This window comes from Marmota flaviventris, chromosome 11 (genome assembly GCF_047511675.1).
Source record: "Marmota flaviventris isolate mMarFla1 chromosome 11, mMarFla1.hap1, whole genome shotgun sequence".
Classification (NCBI taxonomy): Eukaryota; Metazoa; Chordata; class Mammalia; order Rodentia; family Sciuridae; genus Marmota; species Marmota flaviventris.
This window is the reverse complement of record NC_092508.1, coordinates 60,800,955-60,823,339: the sequence shown is the minus strand read 5'-3', so window position 1 is coordinate 60,823,339 and position 22,385 is coordinate 60,800,955. Positions and strand designations below refer to the sequence as shown.

Here is a 22,385-nt window from a genome sequence, read left to right as displayed (position 1 = left end):
ACAGGACTGAAATCCCCATTTCCTTTCTCTCAGAGGTGGTTGGTCTCAACTTCTAGAAGCTACCTCCATTCCCTGGCTCATGGCTTCAGTTCAAAGCTAGCAATGGTAGTTCAAAATCTTGAAGCAATCTCTCTCTGACCTTTCCTTCTGTTGCATCTCTCTTCTGCTTCCCTCTTCAGCTTCAATAAAGATAATCTCACGATTTCAAGGTCTGTTAATCAGTAACCTTAATTAAATCTGCAAATCCCTACACAGCAATATCTAGATTAATACGTAATTGAATAAACAAGGGACAGAAACTTTGGGGGAACATCTTTAGAATTCTGCCTCCCTAGAAGGAGGAAGAATTCTTTTACTGCCCATAAGGTTACTGCCTATCAAGTTTATTAAGAAGATATAATAATTAAGACAAATGGTACTAGCAGAACAGATAAATGATATAGACATAAGAGCACAGAAACAGAACAGTGTACAGATACTTGATCTATAAAACAGGCAGCACTAACAAAACAGTAGGGGGACAAAGCTTTTCAGTAAATGGTGCTGGTCCAACAGGATAATCATGCAGAAATAAAACCTACTCCTACTTCACACCATACGGAAGAAAACAGTTTCAGAAAGAACATGGAAAAACATAACATAATGACAACATTTCTGAAGATATTATATATAAGAATGGGACTTCAGAAATAGTAATATGAGGAGCTCTATAAATCCATCTCTCCACTGAGATAATCATGTAACTAGCAAAAATTATTATTTTATTTAAATCATCTATTCAATATGGTAAGAAGAGCAAGCATCTGTGACACATGAACCACAACCAACTTCCATTCCTACCCTCTCAACTCAATGTGGTGGAACTATCATACCAGGCAGGTGCATGCCAGCTCCTCAGCTCTCAGTCTAGGACTACTACTAGGCAGAGAAAGCTGCTGGCATCTCTCACAACCCTGCCCTGAAACCCTAGCCTCATGTTGCAAAATTGTGTTCCAAGCAAGCAAGGATGAGAAGAATTCCCTTCTCCCAATCCAACTCTCACTTGTAAGACAGAAGCTCTACCCTAGGTAGAGTAGGACAAAAACACTTTATGCCAATCACTCACTTGAAAGTCACTGGCTCTTCATGTGGAGAAGGAAGCTGAGAAGAACAGAGGCTACCACTCTCATTTAGGTGCCCCATTCCTAAAGCAATGGTAGGTAGAACTTCAGAAGTGACGGCCAGCTTACAGATTGAGTGGTAATGCATACAAAGTTTTGCAATACCATCTATAGAACCCTTTGTTTGAAACAGACTAGGAAAGTTCATTCCTAAGAGCATTGTCAAAAACTATGAAGATCTTAAACAGTAAACAACTAAAAGGAAGCTAGCAGTTCCAATGATAGTGTGGCAAAAAGCAAAGGTGCAGAACAGCTCAAGTTTAACAGAGAGAATGCGCAAAAGAGAAAGGTAATAAGAACCCTCCCTGGGGTAAGCACAAGTTTAAAGCTTGACAACAATTAGCTTCTGCCAAGAGGCCTGACTTTAATGTGATCAGACTGTGGAGCAATTTAACTCCAGGATTTTGATAATAACAGAGCAATTAGTGGAAGATGACAACAGTAAACCAGTCAAAAACTTAGTGGAGACATCAAGGAAAGAAATGATAAAGAAAGCAGGACCAAAACAACAATCCTTATGGTCAAGAAGATCATGCACATGTCCAAAATAGTATCCTCTAAGAGGCAACAACACAGGCTGCACACTGTGGGGAAGATAGACTTCACTGAACTACTCCACGTAAGTCACTAAACAAATAAGTAAGTAAACAGCAACAATTCCTGGGGGTGAGGAATCCACATGCAGTTACTATAATCTTATCATCTGCAGTGTTCGGTTTTCAACAAAGCATTGTGAAACACTGGAAAAAACAGAAAAGTGTTCAGCTAAACATGGCGGGAGGGAGGGAATGCAGGCAAAAGAATCTGTTTCTGAGAGGGCCCCAGATGCTGAATTCAGCAGAGTACAAAGCAGTTATAATAAATGTATTCAAAGAATTAAAAAAGAAACCATGTTTAAAAATTAAAGGAAAGTATGAAGACAATGTCTCATCAAATAAAGAATATTAATGAAAAGATAAAAATTATCTTCAAAATGAAAATTTTGGAGATGAAACAAACAATATATGAAATTTAAAATTCTCTAAAAAGGCTGAACTGCAGACTAAAGCAGGCAAAGACTCAGAATCAGTCTGGCTACCCCAGAGAGTAATTCAATCTACAAGAAAAAAACATGAGTGCATGTAAAAATAATCACATAAGTGTAATTGCATATTCCCCTTTCTTAATTGATTTAAATAACAAATGCATATATTGCATGTACATGATTATAAATGTTAAGTCCATAACATATATATTTGACATATTTTTGCTATATATTTGACAATAATAGCATAAAGGAGGCAGGTAAAGAAAAATTTCATTGAAGTAATGAAAAGACACCAAATGGCAAACTGAATCTATAAGAAGAAATAAAGAGAAACAAAAATGTTAAATAAAAAGGAAACTAACTATAAATATGTGCGCTTTCCTTCTTTATTTCAGTTTCTTTCTTTCTTTCTTTTTTTTTTTTTTTTGCATACCGAGGATTGAACTCAGGGAAACTCAACCACTGAGTCACATCCCTAGCCCTTTTTTGTATTTTATTTAGACACAGGGTCTCACTGAGTTGCTTAGGGCCTCACTAAATTGCTGAGGCTGGCTCTGAACTCAAAATCCTCCTGCCTCAGCCTCTTGAGCCGCTGGGATTACAGGTGTATGCCACCACACCCAGCTTATCTCAGTTTCTTTAAAAGACATAATTATATGAAAAATTCTAACCATGTATTTTGAGGTTTGTAGCACACAGCAATATGTGTAACAAAAAAGAGCGGGATTGACAAGAGCTATATAGTATTAAAGTTCCTATATATAATTGGACTAAGTTAGCATAGCTGACTTAATCCTGATAAACTATAATGTATATTAAACACTAATGCAATACACTAAGCAAATAATTGATAAAATAATGTACAAATCAGTGGAAGAATTTAAATCTTACAGTAGGAAGCTGCACTTAATGTGAAAGAAACTTGTAAATGAGGAAAAGGACAAAAAAAAATGAGACATACAGAAAACAAAAAGCAAAATGGGCAACATAAATCCAACCATAGCATAACACTAAATGTGAATGGATTAACAGACTGGATTTTAAAAGAATAAGACCTAAATTCTATCTACAGAACATACTTCAGACTCAAAAAATATAAACAGGAAGAAAGTAAATGAATGGCAAAAGATAAGCCATGCAAATAGCCACCATAAAGAGCTGGAGTGCATATACTAATATCAAAAAAAAACTATAACAAAAATTGTAACATTTTTAGAAGAACATTTTACAACAAAGGGTCAACCTATCAAGAAAATGTAACAATTATAAACATATATGTACCTTATAACAGAGCCCCAAAATAATATGAAGCAAAACTGGCAGAATTAAAGGGGGAAACAGAAAATTCAATAATAATAGTTTGGGCCAGGCACCTGAAATCCCAGCAGCTTGGGAGGCTGAGGCAGGAGGAGTCCAAATTCAAAGCCAGTCTCAGCAACTCAGTGAGGTCCTAAATAACTTAAAGTCACCCTGTCTCAAAATAAAAAGAAAAAAAATTAATAAAAGGATTTGACTCGGTGGTTAAGCATCCTTGGGTTCAATCCTTGGTTCCAAGTAAATAAATAAAAGCTGGAGCTATATTTATTATTATCAATACCCAGCTTTAAATAATGAATAGAACTAGTAGAAGATCAACAAAGAAATATAAGTTCTAAATACCATAAATCAACTACAGTAGACCTAACTGAATATTCCACTCAACACTATACACATTCTTCTAAAGCACACATGGAATATTGTACAGGATAGACAATACATATTCTACAAACATCAAGAAATTGGAAAAGACTGAAAGCATACAAAGGATATTCTCCAACTATAATGAAATTAAATTAGAAATGGAAGAAATCTGGGAAATTCACAAAAATGTGAAAATTAATATATTCCTAAATAACCAATGGGTTCAAAAAACTCAAAGGAAAATGAGAAAATACTTGAGATGAATTAAAAACAACAAAAAAAACATACAACAACTTGTGGAATGAATTAAATCAATGCCCAAAAGGAAATTTATAGCTGTAAATGCCCATATTAAAAAAATAAAAAAGAAAAGAATACTTTTTTATGAATTTGAGATGTCTTCTTAAACACCATAAAGTAGGCCAAAGAATAGGAGGAAATGCTTTAATAAAAAACAGAGTTCTTATCCAAAATACAAGAATTCCTTCAAATATATACACACATAATTTTACAGATATATATGTATATGTAATACATATAATTTTATGTTAGATTTATTACATATAATATATATTATATATGTATATATAATTTTTTTGTAGCAGGGATTGAATCAAGAGATGCTTTACCACTGAGCTACATTACAGACCCCTCTCCCCCACTTTTTTAAAGTTTTGAGACAGGGTCTCACTAAGTTGCTCAGGGCCTCAGTAAGTTGCCACAGCTGACTTTGAACTTGTGATTCTCCTGCCTCAATCTCCTGAAATGCTGGGATTACAGATAGGCACTACCACAACCTGGAGTGATTCTCCTGCCTCAATCTCCTGAAATGCTGGGATTCTCCTGCCTCAATCTCCTGAAATGCTGGGATAGGCACTACCACAACCTGGAGTGATTCTCCTGCCTCAATCTCCTGAAATGCTGGGATTACAGATAGGCACTACCACAACCTGGAGTTTCCTTCAAGTATATATTTTTTTAAATAGTTTTTTAGTTGCTGATGGACCTTTATTTTATTTATTTGTATGCAGCGCTGAGAATCAAACTCAGTGCCTCACACATGCTAGGCAAGTGCTCTGCCACTGAGCTACAACCCCAGCCCTCCTTCAAGTATATTTTCAAAAGACAAACAGCACACAGGACTTTGAGCAAAATATTTGAACAGGCAACTCACAAGATATCCAGAAGGCCAATAAAATTTGTGAAAAAAAGCAGTATGCATCTTCAGTAACAGGCAAATTAAAATTAAAACCACAAAGAGATACTACCTCACATTCATCAGAATAGAGAAAACCAGTAATACTGACAATTCCAATTGATGGTGGAAACACTGAATTTTATACTGTGCATGGGAATGTACAACCACTTTGGAAAATTGGCAATATCTACTGAAGGCAAATGCACATATAGCCTATAACCCAGTAAACTTACTGTTGGATATATATTCAACAGATATTATTATAGTACACAGACAGGTATAAACATGTTTGTAAGACATTACTGGAGCTGGGGATGTAGCAAAGTAGAACATTTGCCTAGTATGTACAAAGCCCTGGGTTTGATCCCCAACACATGCAACCCCCCCCACACACACAGAATACTATTATTAATAATCAAGAAGCAGAAATATCCAAATGTAATAAATGGAGAAAATGCTTTAATAAAAAACAGAGTTCTTATCCAAAATACAAGAATTCCTTCAAATATATACACATATAATTTTATAGATATATATGTATATGTAAAATATACTCATATGCAAAGTAATATTACAAAGTAATATTACAGAGCAATGAAAATGAATTACAGTTTCAGGAATATGATAAACCTTATATTATGTGGAACAAAAACAACTAGACCCAAAACATACACAGTGTGAGTCCATTCATATTGAGTTAAAATCCAGGCTTAACTATGTCAGAATAATGGTTACTTTTAGGAAGCAGGGAGAAGGTTGTACCAGGTGGAAGGAGGAGGGCTTCTGAAGTGCTGGCAATATTATTTCTTGTCTGAGTGATAGTTACACAGGTCAGGATTTATAATAATTTCCTGAGTTACTTCATTTGTTTGTATATCCTGTATGTTATGCTTCAATACGAAAGGTAAAACTCTACACAAACTTTAAAAATAAAATTAACTGAATTACAATAGAATTAAGAGTATTTAAACTTTGGAGGGTAATAACTTTAAAAGACATACATTTAAAATTTGATAAAAAAACTGGTATTTGAATTCAACAAAAGTATAAGGCATCATACAATTGAAAATATTCAAATATATAAAAGGAAAATAACAATAAAAGAAATGGTTCTATCAAATATAACAAAACATGACATTACTACTATATATTCAATGGCTAAGATACAGACTTCAAAAAAAATTGATAATAGGATTCTGATACAAATATCAATGAAATCCAACCTCACTAACAATCAAGACATACCAACTGCAACAAAATACCATTTAATAGCAGTTAAACTGCAGATAACTTGTGTAACTCTATTCTCTAGAGAGTACTTTGTTCATACCTCTGTGACAGGAAATACAACTACCTTTCTCTTCTTTTGAGAGAACTTCACAGCACTGGAAAAGAGTTGTTCTATGACCCACAAGAGAAAATGCCACTGTGATTCCTGAATCTCCAGTTTATAATTCAGTCCACTTGAAGCCTAACTAGATTCTAAGAAACACTAGTCCTATATCCTACTAGTCTGTTTTATTTCTCATAACCAATCAATGAACATAACACCATCCTATAGTATATGTAACAACTATAATAATTGACAGCACAGGGCACACACCTATAATCCCAGCTACCAGGCGGAACTCACAAGTTCAAGGCCAGCCTGGACAACTCAGCAAGACCCTGCCTGAAAATAAAACTCACAAAAAGGGCTGGGAATGTGGCTCAGTGGTAGAGTGCCTGACTAGCAAGGGGGGAGGCCCTTGGTTGCATCCCCAGAACTATACAAAGTAATACTAATAAAATTTGTTTATCTCAGAAGTTGAAAATTGGCAACTCAAAGATTATTTTATCTAATCCACCTTTCAAATGTGTTCTTTAAAAGTATGAATTACATATTATAAATAAATCTTCCTCATTAGACTACAACCAAGCTCCTAGAAGGCAGGGACTATTATGAATCTGTTTTCCCAGTGCTAACTCCAGGCCCCAAAACAGTTGCTGAGTAAATAAACAAAGTATTTCAATACAGTTTCTATAAAACCCCAAAGCTTTGACAATTGATTCATCCTTGAGAAATAGTAATAGACCTTAAAGTCCAAATTCCCCCTCTGGGAAAACAACAATGACAACATATATTAAATAACATAAATAATATTCACCTCCTTTACCCAATAAAACAAATCCTTAAAAATGTTTACTAAGGTAATTAGAAGGAAGTGATTATATATATAATACCACAATAACATAAAATGAAAAAAATGAGACAACTGTAAGTTTGCATATGTATATTAACTAAATAAACTAGCATACATTCACTTCAAAGATAATTATGAAAACTGCAATATGGAAACAACCACAAATGAGGGGCTGTATCCCAAAAGTTACTTTTCAGTGACTTCCTATTATTAGCTTGTGCTCTAGCCATAGGACCATTTAACTAGATAGTATTTGTTGTCTATTCTTTACCATATAAAAAAGAGAAGCAAACATTTAAATTTTAAGGTATCATTACATCCACACATAACAGTAATAGATGAAAAACATTCCAGTCGTTAATATGCCATATATTTCTCATTTAATTCTCACAACCTTTGAGGTACTTACTATTGTTATCCCAGAATTTACAAACAAAATCTATAGATTAGGCAATCATAGGTTAAATAAGTACATCAAGTACCAAAAACCAAATGGGAACCTAATTCCAACACAAACAGTGTGCTTGAAAAATTGTTATAATAATTTTATATGTAATAATGCTTTTTCACATGAAGAAAGTACAGTCACATACCATTTAAAGCAGGGGATGTTCTAAAAAATGCAACCACAGGTCTTGTGCAAACATCACAGAGCAAACATAAAGAACTAAGAGAGCCAAAGCAACATAATCTATATGTGGAAAGTCCTGATCTGGCAAATGACCATAGAATGTTGTCAACTAAGTCTGACAAAGGAGACATGAAAAAAAGTAAGAAGACCTGAGTGCTTACTGGGTGTTGTCATGTATTAGCCTTTTGGTTTTGTTTTTTAAAAATATAAAACAAAATTTAAATATAATGAGAAGGGCTGGAGATATGACTCAGTGGTAGAATGCTTGCCTGGCATGTGTGATACCATGGGTTCAACTCCCGGTACCACCCAAAAAAATTAATAAACAAACACACAAAAGTTTATTTATACATATGTGTAAATACACATATAAACATTATATATATACGTATATGTATACATGTTTGTATGTATGTATATGAGAGTAAGAAATACCCAGAGAGAATATAATAAAACAGTTGATAAATTGGATTGGATATTTGTTCAGTGTCAGGTTTGCAACCCTTGGTTAAGTTCAAGGCATATGTTAATAATACTTGAGCCCAAGATTTTTAGGATGGATTGAACTCATTGGTACATAAATACATATCCATTTCAAGCACTGCTTGTGCATGAGCTACATATAATCTTTCCAAAAAATAATTTGGCAACATTTACCAAATTCCCTAAAATTATCTTAATATTCTCTGCACTGATGGAAAAAAAAAAAACAACAACTTTTACTTACTGTACCATAGCTGCAGAATAAAAAGGAAAAGAAATTATCTAAACAACTCCTTATGTTGTTGTTTTGTTCACTGTCATCCACTCCGCAGGAAAACTACACCTCACTCAGTCCACGTGGTCTTAAGGAAACAGTCAACCACAAATTTCTTACTCCACCCACAGCTTTAATGGCTATCATTGCTGTACCTCATCTCTTAGGTCCTGGTAAGTAGTTAAAAAGCTGAAAATTAAAAGAAATCTGCATCAACCCAGAAATGATCAGGGACACTGGGAAAGAGTAGTTGTCTTTCAAGTGCAGTTGCTAAGCTACAGGTATATGTCTGGGTCTCCAGAAGCAAAAGGCTAGAAAAACCTAGTAATGGAGACACTGACATTATCTGAGATCTTGGATCTATTTGTTTCCAAAGCCATTCATCTTCTTCCACAGACAATTCCCAGTTATTATATAAACCAATAAATTTATTTTTTTAACTCACCGAAGCTGTTAAGTTTTGAACACCTGCAACCAAGAGAATCATGACTACCACACTAGCTGAAGAATGGTTAATTACCATATATCTAGCCAATGGAATAACACTGACAGATTAGTGTAGTCCTTAAAAGCATGCAAGTTCAGTCTAAATCCTGGCTCTGATACATATTCTGTGTTCCTGGGTACATTATTTAATTAATCTGTGCCTCAATTTTCTCATCTGTAAAACAGGAATAATAAATGTACTTATTTCATATGAAGAAGGAGAAGTAAATGAGTTTGTTTTTATGAAGTACCCAGAGCAGTATTTTTTAAATAAATAAGTAAAAATGTGTGCAAGTTAACTAAGCCATATAATTGCATGGTTGCTTACCAAAATAAATAAATAGATAGATAGATAGATATTTAAAAATCTACACAGGGAAAAGCTGTATTTTTAAGAGGAAAACACACTATTCATTAAAAAAATAAACACAAAACTAAAATATACCTGTGGTCTCATCAGATGGGATGAATATGATTAGCTTCACACAAATCCCTTGAACTCTCCCTAGTAGCACTACTGTTCATCATCAAAATGGGAAATACAAATATAATAGCAAGTAGGAAACATGAAATTACATGATATATCACATTTAACTATATCAGCTCTTACTGACATAGCACAAGAATTCTAAACCTAAAGAAAGCTTAACATTTTCTTAGTTGATTAGCTTCCAAAGAAAGTACATATTTATGAGTATAACCAACTCTTTAATAATCCACATAAGATGAAGAACACATCATAAATCATCCTAAAAAGTCCACTCATATTTATCTAGCTTTCCAATGAATCTTTGGCAAATATAACCACTTTTATTGAATAACTTGCCTTTTTGAAAAATTCCAGACCCACAAAGGAAGCCACAATGAGAAAATTTAATTCAACACTCACAATCTACCACCTGGATCCATACTACATATTTTTCAACCCTTGGTTTGAATTCCTATCAATACATTCACCTTTTCTCTGCCTGTTGTTAGATTTGCTATATGGTACATGTTACCAAGGACTTTTTCTTTTCTGTAAGCAATAGAGGAATTAAAAACAAGTGTTTGGGGCTGGGGTTGTGGTTCAATTCCCAGCACCACTAAAAATAAATAAATTAATTAAATAAGGTTTAAAAAAAAAAAAGTGTTTTAGGGCTGGGGTAGAGCACTTGCCTAGCATGTGTGAGGCACTGGGTTCAATTCTCAGCACCGCATACAAATAATCAAAATAAATAAAAAATAAAGGTCCATTGACAACTAAAAATATATATAAATATTATAAAAAGTGTTTTAAAAAATACTTTCTACATGAGGCAGATTGCACATCAAGCTTCTTTTCCTTGCCCATACTGAATACTAATAAGAGTCAAAAGTCTACCACAAAGCATCACAATTTTTTCAGAGCCACCACAACAAGAGAAGGATGAATCAACAATGGGAAATTCTTTGTTCTAATCCTAATGTTTATTTTCTATGGAACCTGTGGGCTTGTGAGGCCAAAATATTAAGATAAATGGAACTCCAAATTAGATTACCAAACAGGAAAACAAGATTTTTCATTAATGAATTTCTAATATTTTCCATGAAGGGACTAAATTTATCTTAAAATAAAATGAAATGTAAGATCCACACAGTTGGTATAGCTTTCTAAATTGGGTGTTTGGTTTGGGGCTTTTATTGTTATTGTTTATTTGTTTCAATCTTCACATATATAAAACTCATGTTAAGGAAAAATAAACTTAAAAATTTAGAGGTAAATTGAACGAAATCTAAAAGACTGGTTACTAAATTAATATGTTAAGAAAAAACAATTAAGAAATTATTCAAAATCAAACTTTAGGATCTTAGGCAATATGCCCTAATTATTAAAATACAGAGACTTGCTCCAAATCCTAGGACTAACATTTATTACTCTGGGTCATACTGGTACAATTGCTTTAATTCTCTGTGCCTCAGTTTTCTTATCTGTAAAATGAGAATAATAACTGAATATGCCTCACAGGGTTATGACATTAAAGGAGTTAAATGCAAATTCAATAAAGTTCAGTTATTGTTTTTACTATTATCCATATCACCTTCTAAAATACAACTTCCTTAAGAACTACTAAAATAAGCATGTTCCTGAGTCTGAAATGTGTGTGTGAATTTTATGCGTGTGTGTTTGTGTGACTACTTCTTTTTTCCTTCAATAAAACTTTTAGTTACATGTCAGCTCTGTAAAGGGCATCCTATTACATATTGCAAAACCAGTCTCTGAATTTAAGACTTGTCTGTCTGGTGGGTAACATAAATAAAAGTGTAATAAATGGTAGCATGATGGAGGTGCCACAGAAATAAGAAAATCCTATAGAATGCTGAAGAACACAGGCACTTAACTAGAGGCAAACACAGGGTCCAGGCTGAAATATACTCCAGAAGTATTTTCTGAGGAGTAAATCATTTAGTTATTTCACTGCAGGGCATCACATCTAATTATTTCAATTGAGGGTATCACATTGGTATTTATGTAATTTACATAATTTTAACAGATACATAAGTATTTTTGTGCATAGATCATTTTCAAAAAACAAGACTACCTAGCACACAACTTACCATGTTCATAAACCTAAATAGACTTAACAAACCTATCTTCTGAGATAGGATCTTGCTCAACTACTTGGCTCAAGCAATCCTTCCAGTTCAAGTCTTCTGGGTACCTGGACTTGAAAAGGTTACATTGTTTCTTCAAGAAACATTTCCTTGGTCAATAAATAAAAGCTACAAACTTTCCACTAGAGTATTATATTCCAATGTCACAGGAGTTTTCCAGCTAAAAGAGACATAGAGTGACTTTAATCCTACCCCCTCCATTTTGTAAATCAAAATCATTGGGAAAACCACTACCCTAAGAGTTGATAAACAGCATTTTGGTCCCAATCAGTTAACAGTGAAAGCCTGGGCAAATTATCTAAGTTTTCACATCTGTAAAATAACAGGTTTGTACTAGATTGCTTCCAGGGAACCATTCAGGTGCATAATTCTCATTTTATGAAATCAAAGCAAAGAAACTAAGCAGCTTGCCCAAGATCACACAGCTAATTAATGGCAAAATAGGGACTATACTGGAATGCAATCACTTTCTCACCTAAACCACACTTCTTCGCCCATTTTTAACACTATTCCTCTAAATCATTCTAAGACACTTAAAAATTATGAAAATGCATGAAGGAGTTATGAAACTAAATAACTTGTTTCTATGACTTTTTTTAATAGAAAATGAGCTTGAAACCCAAATGCAACAAGTACATGAAGTTTCAAGCTGGTGTATCACTTACTACACATTAAATTGGCCTCAAAAAAGTTATGAGAGGGGGCTGGGGTTGTGGCTCAGTGGTGCAAGGCCCTGGGTTTTATCCTCAGCACCACATAAAAATAAATAAGGGCCAGAGTTGTACTTCAATGGTAGAGTACTTGCCTCGAAAGTGTAAGGCACTGGGTTCGATCCTAGCACCACATTAAAAAATAAAAATAAAGGCAATGAGTCCACATACAATTAAAAATAAATAAATAAGGAAGTGAGGGGAAGGGGAAAAATAATACAAGGGGGACAAATGAATGTCAGTAGAGGGGGCAGAGAGAGAAGAGGGGAGGGGAGGGGGGATAGTAGAGGATAGGAAAGGCAGCAGAACACAACAGACACGAGTATGGCAATATGTAAATCAATGGTTGTGTAACTGATGTGATTCTGAAATCTGTATATGGGGTAAAAATGGGAGCTCATAACCCACTTGAATCAAAGTGTGAAATATGATACATCAAGAACTATGTAATGTTTTGAACAGCCAACAATAAAAAATTTTAAAAATAAATAAATAAATTAAATAAAGGTATGTGTCCAACTACAACTAAAAAATAAATTTTTTTTAAAAAGTTATGAGAGTTCATGCCTAACTTGTAGCCATCTAACAATCCAACTCACAGAAGTGATTATCTCCCATATAATTAGAATAAGAATTTTTACAAGTAATGGTAAATATTACAAGTATAAGTCTCTGAACAAGAATTAAAATTCTTCACTTTATTTTATGTCCAGGTTATATTTAATGTGCATCTTTAGATTCAAGAGAGATCAATTTAAACACTTTTCCTTATGTTTCCTCTTTTCCTACTCTAGTGTTGAAAATATCAGAACAGTTTAAGCATATTACTTTTGAAATCATATAAACAATCACAAATATAACATTATGTAAACTATGTTATCATTTCTCTTTCAAAACTGAGAATCAGCCCCCATAGTACTCTAATAAAACTCTGTTCTCAAATATATTACAATGCAACTGAACTATATGATAAACAACATTTGATTCCCTGAAATATCTTCAAAGCTATTATATTTCACAAGAAATTTAGCAACATTTCAGAAAGACTGATCTTGTTGACTCCAGAAAATACAGGAAAATCCTCAGAGGAAAGTCACAATAAAAAATGCAAAATAGTCATGAAGTCAACAATAGTTGACTGATTTGAGAGAATATTCAAAAATGTTAACAGATATCTAACTATAGTTTAACTATTTGTAAGAATTTTTAAAGAATTACAAATATTTACATTTTTAAATTCCAAGGACCTTAAACTGTAAATCCATCAGTATCTAATATAAGAATCTGTAATTTATCTCCACTCTCCTCGAAAAATGTTCTAGTACTCTAAATTCTTACAGCTAAATACTTCTTTCTGTTGTTGGACAAGTCTAACTAATCTAATCTGTGTCTTCCTGATTCACTTACAGGTCTGCTTTCCAAAATAGGAGAACACCATGGAGCACATTCGTAATCCCAGTAGCTCAGGAGGCTGAGGCAGGAGGATCACAGACTCAGCAATTTAGAAAGACCCTGTCTCAAAATAAAAATAGAAAGGGCTGGGATGTGGTTTTATGGTTAAGAGCCCCTGGGTTCAATCCCTGGTACCAAAAATAAATAAATAAACAACCAAAAAAAAAAAAAAACCAACAGGAGAATGAATCTATTCTCACTTCTATTTATGCTTGTGAAATATATATCTGAAAACAGTTATGTGTATCCCACCCTTTAGTCTCTTTCTAGACTAATGAATGATCCAAAGATTTTGTGTGGGTCCTAAAGACATTTCTGGACTTTCACATTGCAAGTAACCTTTTAAAGAAAAACTGCAACTTGTCATTTTGGTGTAACATCAGAGAATATTCACTCTAAAAGGCTATTAAATATTTTTTTCCTTTTCCAACTACATATCTATGTGAAGGTGAAGTTTTTTAATATACCTAAATAAAAACATATCACAACAGACTGAGAACAGAAGCATTTTCTAGTTAGCCAGAAACCAAAGTGATTTGCAAAAATATAAAACAATGCCACTAGCTGCACTAATTTTTAGAACATTTTTATTCTTCACAAAAAAAACCTTATTAGTATGTAGTTGGTTTACCACTCTTTTAAAATAAACTAATAAACATTTTCAAAAATTTTTAATTTCTAACACAGCAAATATTAACAGATATAACTCACATAAACAAAATCTCATTAGGGTCTTTAATTTTTTGTTGTTGTTGATAATGGGATTCGTTGTATGGAATCTTTAATATTTTTTAAGAAAATAAAGGAGTCCTGAGACCAAAAAGGTTAAAGCATATTTTCTTTCTTTCTTATTAGTACTGGGAATTGAATTAAGGGGTATCTTACCACTGAACCACATCCTCAATCCTGTTTTTTTTTTATTTTGAGACAAGGTCACACTAAATTGCTCAGGCTAGCCTTGAACATGCAATCCTCCTGCTTCAGCCTCTCATGTTGCTGGGATTACAAGTATGTGCCACCATGCCCCACCGTGTCAGTTCAAATACTTTAATTCTTCTATCTAAGGAATGCAGTCTTCAAACATGAAAACAGAGAAACAACAGTTTAATTGTACTGTTTGATACCATCTTTTAGACCAAACTACTTCCACTATTTACAAATAAGTAAAATACATTGCTGGTGGGACTGCAAATTGGAGCAGCCAACATGGAAAGCAGTATGGAAGATTCCTTGGAAAACTTGGAATGGAACCACCATTTGACCCAGCTATCCCTCTCCTTGGTCTATACCCAAAGGACTTAAAAAACAACATACTACAGGGACACAGCCACATGGATGTTTACAGCAGCACAATTCACAATAGCTAAATTATGGAACCAACCTAGATGCCCTTCAGTAGATGAACAGATTAAAAAAATGTGGCATATATACACAATGGAATATTAGTCAGCAATAAAAGAGAATAAAATCATGGCATTTGCAGGTAAATGGATGGAGTTGGAGAAGATAATGCTAAGTGAATTTAGCCAATCCCAAAAAAACAAATGCTGAATGTTTTCTCTGATATAAGGAGGTTCATAGTGGGGTAGGAAGGGGAAGCATGGGAGGAATAGATGAACTCTAAACAGGACAGAGGGGTGGGAGGGGAAGGAATGGGCATGGGGTTAGAAATAATGGTGGAATGTGATGGACATCATTATCCAAAGTGCATGTATAAAGATACCAACTGGTGTGAATATACTTTGTATACAATCAGAGTTATGAAAAATTGTGCTCTTTATGTGTAATGAATTGTAATGCCTTCCACTGTCATCTATAAATAATGCATAAAAAAAAAATAAGTGAAACAAATTATTCATAACTGACAAGATGGTAAAGGAAAAAATTGCAAGTATTTTATATAATCAATCATTTGATGCTCAGCAATTAACTCATTCAAAAGTAACCTTTACAGCCAGGGTTCAGTGGCCCACATGTGTAATCCCAGCAACTCAGGAAGCTGAGATAGGTGGATCATGACTTCAAAGCCAGCCTCAGCCATAGTAAGGTGCTAAGCCACTCAGGGAGACCCTGTCTCTAAATAAAATACAAAATAGAGCTGAGGATGTGGCTCATTGGTTGAGTGCCTCTAAGTTCAATCTCCAGTTCCAAAAAAAAACACCTTGTGCTGACGTGTTGTTGTTTTTTTTTTTTTTAAAAAAAAAAGAACCCATCTACTTATCTAGTCAATATCACACACTAGGTTCCTGAACTTCAACAAAATAAAACTTACCATTATTTGAAAACTTACTTAATTTCTTTACTCCCTACCTTTTAAATTACAGGATTATAGAAGACAAAATGAGATGGAGATTACAGGTTCAATAGCTCAACAGAAAATCTAGTCCAGGCATGGTGGCATATGCCTATAGTCTGAGAGGCTGAGGCAGGAGGATTGCAAGTTCCAAGTCAGCCTCAGCAATTTAGCAAGAAAGCAAACTTAGTGAGTCTCTGTCTCAAAAGAAAAAATAAAAATATAAAAAGAGCTGGGGATGTGACTCAGTGGTTAAGGCCTCTGGGTTCAATCCCTGACACAAAAATAAATAAGAAAATCAAGAGCTACACTGCTGAGTACCTCTAAGAGAACTTAAAGATTGATAAAGAAGAAGCTGCAGGCATTTTGGGGCATGCATGAAGCCCTGGGTTCAATCCCAGAACCACACAAAAAAAAAAAAAAAGCTTCAGGACCCAAAGGAAAGAAAATAGTCTATACTATATTTGACAGATAAATTCCTAAATTCAACTAGATTCCTAAATCTCTTAATGTTTGAAGCTGTATTTTACCTGTAAATCAAATAAAATTATATGACCATGATAATAGGAATAGGGTAAGAAAGGGAAGAAGAAAGTCAAAATATAGAGCATTAAAAATAATCAGCAGCTCAGGAGGCTAAGGCAGGAGGATCAGAAGTTTAAAACCAGCCTCAGCAATTTAGCAAAGCCCTAAGCAACTTTGCAAGACCCTGTCTCTAAATAAAATACATTTTTAAAATAAAGGGCTGGGGATGTGGCTCAATGGTTGAGAGCCCCTAAAATAAAATAATAATAATAATATTAATAATAAAAGATTATATCAGATATAGTGGTACACACTGTAATCCCAGTTACTTGGGAAGCTGAGGCAGGAGGACAGCCAAATTCTCCGCCAGCCTCAGAAACTTAGAAAGATACTCAAAGCAACTTAGCGAGGCCCTGTCTCAAAGTTAAAAAAATAAAAAGAATTGGGGATGTATCAGTAAGTCACCCCTGAGTTCAATCCCTGACACCAAAAAAAAAAAAATAAAAATAATAATCAGGTTATCATCTTAGATTTTGGGTCTCAAATGTCAAAATTTCAGAACAAATAACTTCCACAGATACTTATTGCCATCCATATCTTTAACTCATTTTCAAAGTTAAATTTTCTTAAAAGGAGTTCATCACAAATAAAATATTTATATATGTACATACTTTGAAGTTTTTTCTATTACTATATGTAAAGTTAAACTGGATCAATTTTTCAAGAAACAAAGTTTGTTCTCGTCTTGATATTTACATTTAATTCTTTCAAATTCCACTAATAGTAACAGTTCTTACAAGCAGTAACCTGAAGTTAAAAGCGCTCTCAAACTTCAATTCATTGCTATGCAGGTGTTGCACACCAGCAACTCGGCAGGCTGAGGCAGGAAGATTGCAAGTTTGAAGCCAGGCACAGCAACTATGAAAAACCCTCAGCAATTTAGTGAAATCCTGCCTAAAACTGAAAAATAAAAAGGGGTGGAAATGCAACTCTTTGGTAAAGTGCCCCTTGGTTCAATCTCCAGTACCAAAATCAAACAAAAACACACACACAAAAAAAACCTTCTATTTAAGAAGCATATTAACATGTTCCTACAAAAGGAGCTAAATCCGTTCTTAAAATAAAAACTGGGACTCCACTGAACAGCAAACTTCTTCATCTTGATATTTGGTGCTTCACATATACAATTCCTATTAGCATTAGTGAAATCTGAGAGTATACCACAAAATCTCAAAATGAATAAATAACCCTAGAGGATTAACACAGTTTTACCTTACATGCTGGTTATTCAAAAAGAAATATCCCACAGTGGCCATACAAGTACTTGGCGTAAGGGCTAAGGGTGAAAGCTCATTGGTAGAACACTGCCTGGCACAATTCATACCCTGGGTTTGATCTCCAATACTCCCCCACTCCAAATAAGTATTTGATGTGAAGTATAACTTTCACAAAAGTATACTCTATTATTTCATTAATTAACAGAAACTCATTGCTATAGGTTACAAAAAAAATCTACTGTCATCTAAACTGCTACAAAAAAATCTGGTTATTTGGAAGTTCAAGCTACATTATTCCAACAATTTCAAAGTTTTTCAAACATCAGGAAAAGTGCAGAATAGTAGATACAAATGAGAAGTTTAACTAGAGTTTAAGTTACCTCAGAAACTCACCATCTAGATTTTGTGACTCCCAAATTCCCAATACTGATAACAGATATCAACAGACTGAACAATTCAACATTATGCCCTCAGTATCTAGTACAGGTTCTAGTTCATAGTAATGGCCCAATAAGTACCTGAGAAATCGATGAGTGAATGATACAAAGAGTTTCAAAAAATAAAATGTTCTTTCTTTTACTATCATTAAGCACCTTAATGAAACTACACACAAGTAAAATTATGCTAAAAGCACCAACTGCTCTATTCAGAAATCACATTTAAAAATACAAATTTTCAAGAAAATCATCAGATGTATTAAATTTCAGTCATTCAATAAATTAAGCTTTTACCTTCTAATAATGAAAAATCAGTGTTGGGATAGATAAAAGGGAAAATTGTCTGTCAATGTAGTAGGCATGTTTAATGGATGCCATAAATCAAACCTTTCCATGAATTTTCTAGAGCATATTCATGCCAATCTTTGAGCCTATTGTCACTTTCACACATGCTCACAGGAACAAAATGACAAAGAATGCTATGCCTGAACCACTGGATTCGGGGCACAAAACACTTGATTAACAATTGTCATGGCTCTTAGTAGTAAATATCGACAGATATTTTCAGAATAAATTAATCCCACCGATTCCTATGTAAGTCGAAGCTCTTGATTTCTTTAAAAGATTTACTAGACTATTGGACTTCCAAACGTTTTTTGTTTTTTTGTTTTTTTTGAAATGTGCCTATAATCTCCTTGTGTGAGACAACTGGGAGTGAACAACCCATTTACCAATTGCTGATGAATACCGCTACGCATTTTCCAGACAAAAGAGCGTTAAAAGAGATTCGATCCACATTTGTTCTTCCCCCATAAATGCGTGCTCTCCCAAATTCCATTTTATGTCGTATACTTAAAGTTAAATACAGCAAGTTGAAATTTTAGTCAAAAGCACTCTCCTCTGCCTTACTAGCTGTGTAACTGCTACATCTGGTGGCAGCACACTTGCATGCAAGAAGCCAGAAAACTTAGAAAACAATTGTAACCGATCTGGTGCGTGTTTGCAGTAACCTTTACGCAGACATTTCCCACAAAACCCACAACCCTGTCAGAGAGGAACAGTAGCCTACTTGCACTCGAGAAGATAACGCACAAACACGCAGGAGGCGATGGCGAAGAAGAGAAAGTTGCAACCATCTGGAGGGGTGGTTTAAACAGCCTGCCCACGAGTCAGTCTGTCGTTTGAATTGCTCTAGGGGACCACGCTGGGGATCAAAGTCTGCCAGAATAATTTCAGCGCCTCTCCCAAAGGGCAGGCACCCAGAAAGCGAAGGGCATCCTCCAGGTCCGGGGCCGCAAACCTCGCAGAGTGGGGACCGCCTCTATGGGAGGAGTGCGCGGGGGAAGGGGAGGGGGCTAGAAGATGAATGCTCCAACGGGAGGGAAAGCCCACCAGAGACCGGAGGCCAGGAGGTTAAGAGTACTGAGTGTACTAGCAAATGGAGCAGAAAGAGGCTCGCGTCCAGGGGGAGAATTCCCACCCTCGCAGTACTGGCTCCTTGGAACCCCAGCGAGTCTGTGCGCCTCACCCGATCCCCACCAGCACGCACCCCCTCGTCCGTCTCCTCCGCCACCCGCGAACCACCACCCACAGCCAGCGCACCACCTCCCCGGGGCCGGGCGGCCTCGCGTCCACCTCGCCACCACCCCCAACCCCGGGGTCAGGCGGAGGAGCGGCGGGGCGCGGGTCCGCGGCGCGGAAGGGAGGCCCTCGAGCGGGCACGGGCGCGGCGGCGCTTACCTTCCCTGGGCCTCCCGGATGGCGGCGTGTGATTCAGCAGGGACCTGGCCGCCGCCGCCGAGCCCGGGGTTGGAGACGTGGAGAGCTGGGACCAAGATGGCGGCCCCTCCAAACTTCCACTGCTACTTTGGACACTCATCAAGCTACTTTCTGGGAACCCGACTCCCCCCCTGCGACGGCAGCGGCGGCAACGGCACCGGCACCCGCCTCCGTCATGGCGGGGGCCGCGCTGAGGGCGAGCGAGAGAGCGAGGGCTGGGAGGGGAGAGTCAAGGGGATGGGGGAGGAAACCGAGAAGAGGGGAGGTGGGGAGGGAAGAGGTGAGGGAAGGAGAGGGGACGGGGAGGAGGGAAGGGGGGAGAAGCGAGGGAGCGGGCGGGTGCGCCGAAGAGGCGGAGGGAGGGAGCGCGGCGGCAGAGGCGTCGAGGGGGCGCCCGCCGGGCCGGGGTCGGAGCGCGGGCGGAGCGCGGGCTGCGCCGGCCGAGAAGACTTCCGCGGGCGGAACCTGCCGGCACCTCTGCAGTGCGTCGGCCCCCGGCGTCGCCCGGGTGGCGGCGGCGGCGGCGGCGGCGGGCGGTGGGTGGCGGCTGAGGCGGCGGGGTAACCTCTGCATCAGTTACAGGCGGCGGCAGCGTCACGCGCCGCCTGTGCAAACACTATCGCGAGGCTCCTGCGCCTCCGGTAGCGGCGGCGGCAGCGGCGGCCGCAGGAGCAGGCATGGGGGGAGGGACCTGCCAGGGGCTGGGGGCGGGGGGGCGGGGAGGGAGCGGGCGCGCGAGGGAGGAGGCGCGGGCGCCGGGGCGCCCCTGGCGCGCCCGCGGATCGCAGCGCGGCGCGGGAGCCTGGGGCTGGCGGACTCGCGAGCGCGGGGACTGCCTCCCCGCGCCCGCCGGCGGGAGGCGCGCCGGCTCGCGCCCCCGCCGCGCTGCTCGAGCTCCGACTCCCGCTCCGCTGCCACCTGACTCCCCCTCTCTCCCGCGGAAGCGCGCCTGGCTCCCGACCCACACCCAGCCTGGGGAGAATTGCTTCTGCACTCGCCGGGCTGTCGCGTCTCTGGAGTTGGATGTGATCGTTTCTCAAAATGGAACTGAAAAGTTGAGAGTTGCTTCTTTCTTTGCCCCTCTGCACTGTGGAAAAAAAAAAAAAAAAAACACCCAAAAACAAAACCTGTATGCGCCTCCCTGTCTGCAGAATGGGAGTAATAACTGGAAAAAAAAAAAAAAAAAACTAAGAAAATAAGGAGATGGCGGGGGTGGGGGGGTTGAAAATAAAACTTTCTGTGTTTTAGGAAACAATCTTTAATAAAGGGATTTAAAAATACTACCGGTGTTGTGGACTATATGTGTGTGATAGCAGTTCTTTGTTTTAAAACAGTACATAGATAATCTAAGAAAAATTTGATTATTGCCTATATTTAGAAAAACTCTACAGCATTCATCTTCTAGAAAGGGTATGGTTTCTAGAAATTTCCAATTTGTTTCTGGTGCCGCTGTTGAGTCCTGACTACAAAATACCAAAACAAATTACAGCATTTGCTAAAATTTATGGATACAGTGTAGCTTTACTGCACACCCACCCACGTACACACACCGCGACTGGCCATCTTGTACATAAAACAACAGTCTTAATAGTTAAGGAAAAATACAACAAGGTTATTGCTCTTTAAAAAAACCAAATTGAATAGAACACTGAAAAGATTATGATATAGAGAACTGTACAGACATGAGGAAATGGCATGATCACCAGAGGGACAAAAATGTCATTTCTATTTTTTATTTTTATGACTTTGCATTTCTCATAGTAATGTTTTCTTCAGATAAACTATCATGCTAGAATGGAACCTTGGTTGTCAGTTATCTGAGAAGTAATTTTAGTTTTCTTGTGCTTCAGATATTTCAGTGACTTTTTTGTCACTGCTTCTCAAATTTAAAAGGGAGATCTCACAAATTAAACTTCATGAGTTAATTGACATACAATAAGTTGCACATAATTAAAATGTACAATTTGTCAAGTGCTACATGTATATAACCCAAAAACCACTTCTACAATCTCTTACCCTCCAAAGTTTCCTTTATCCCTTTGTGACTCCCCCTTACTCCAGTCCCATACCCAGGTAACCAAGATCTTTCTGCCTCTACTGAGTACTTTGCATTTTCTTTAATTTAGATAAATATAAGGATACAATTTGCATTCTTC

At 37.0% G+C, this 22,385-nt stretch overlaps 1 protein-coding gene across 1 annotated transcript in view; it reads right to left on the bottom strand.

Annotated features, from left to right (window-relative positions):
- The window catches only part of Tlk1 (tousled like kinase 1), a 137,448-nt gene extending 116,566 nt beyond the window's left edge, over positions 1–20,882 (bottom strand). Inside the window, exon 1 of the mRNA XM_027946070.2 lies at positions 20,191–20,882. Within this exon, the coding sequence (XP_027801871.1) occupies positions 20,191–20,329 (139 nt within the window). The 5' untranslated portion in view covers positions 20,330–20,882. The remainder of the gene's footprint in view (positions 1–20,190) is intronic.
- Between the last annotated feature and the right edge of the window lie 1,503 nt (positions 20,883–22,385).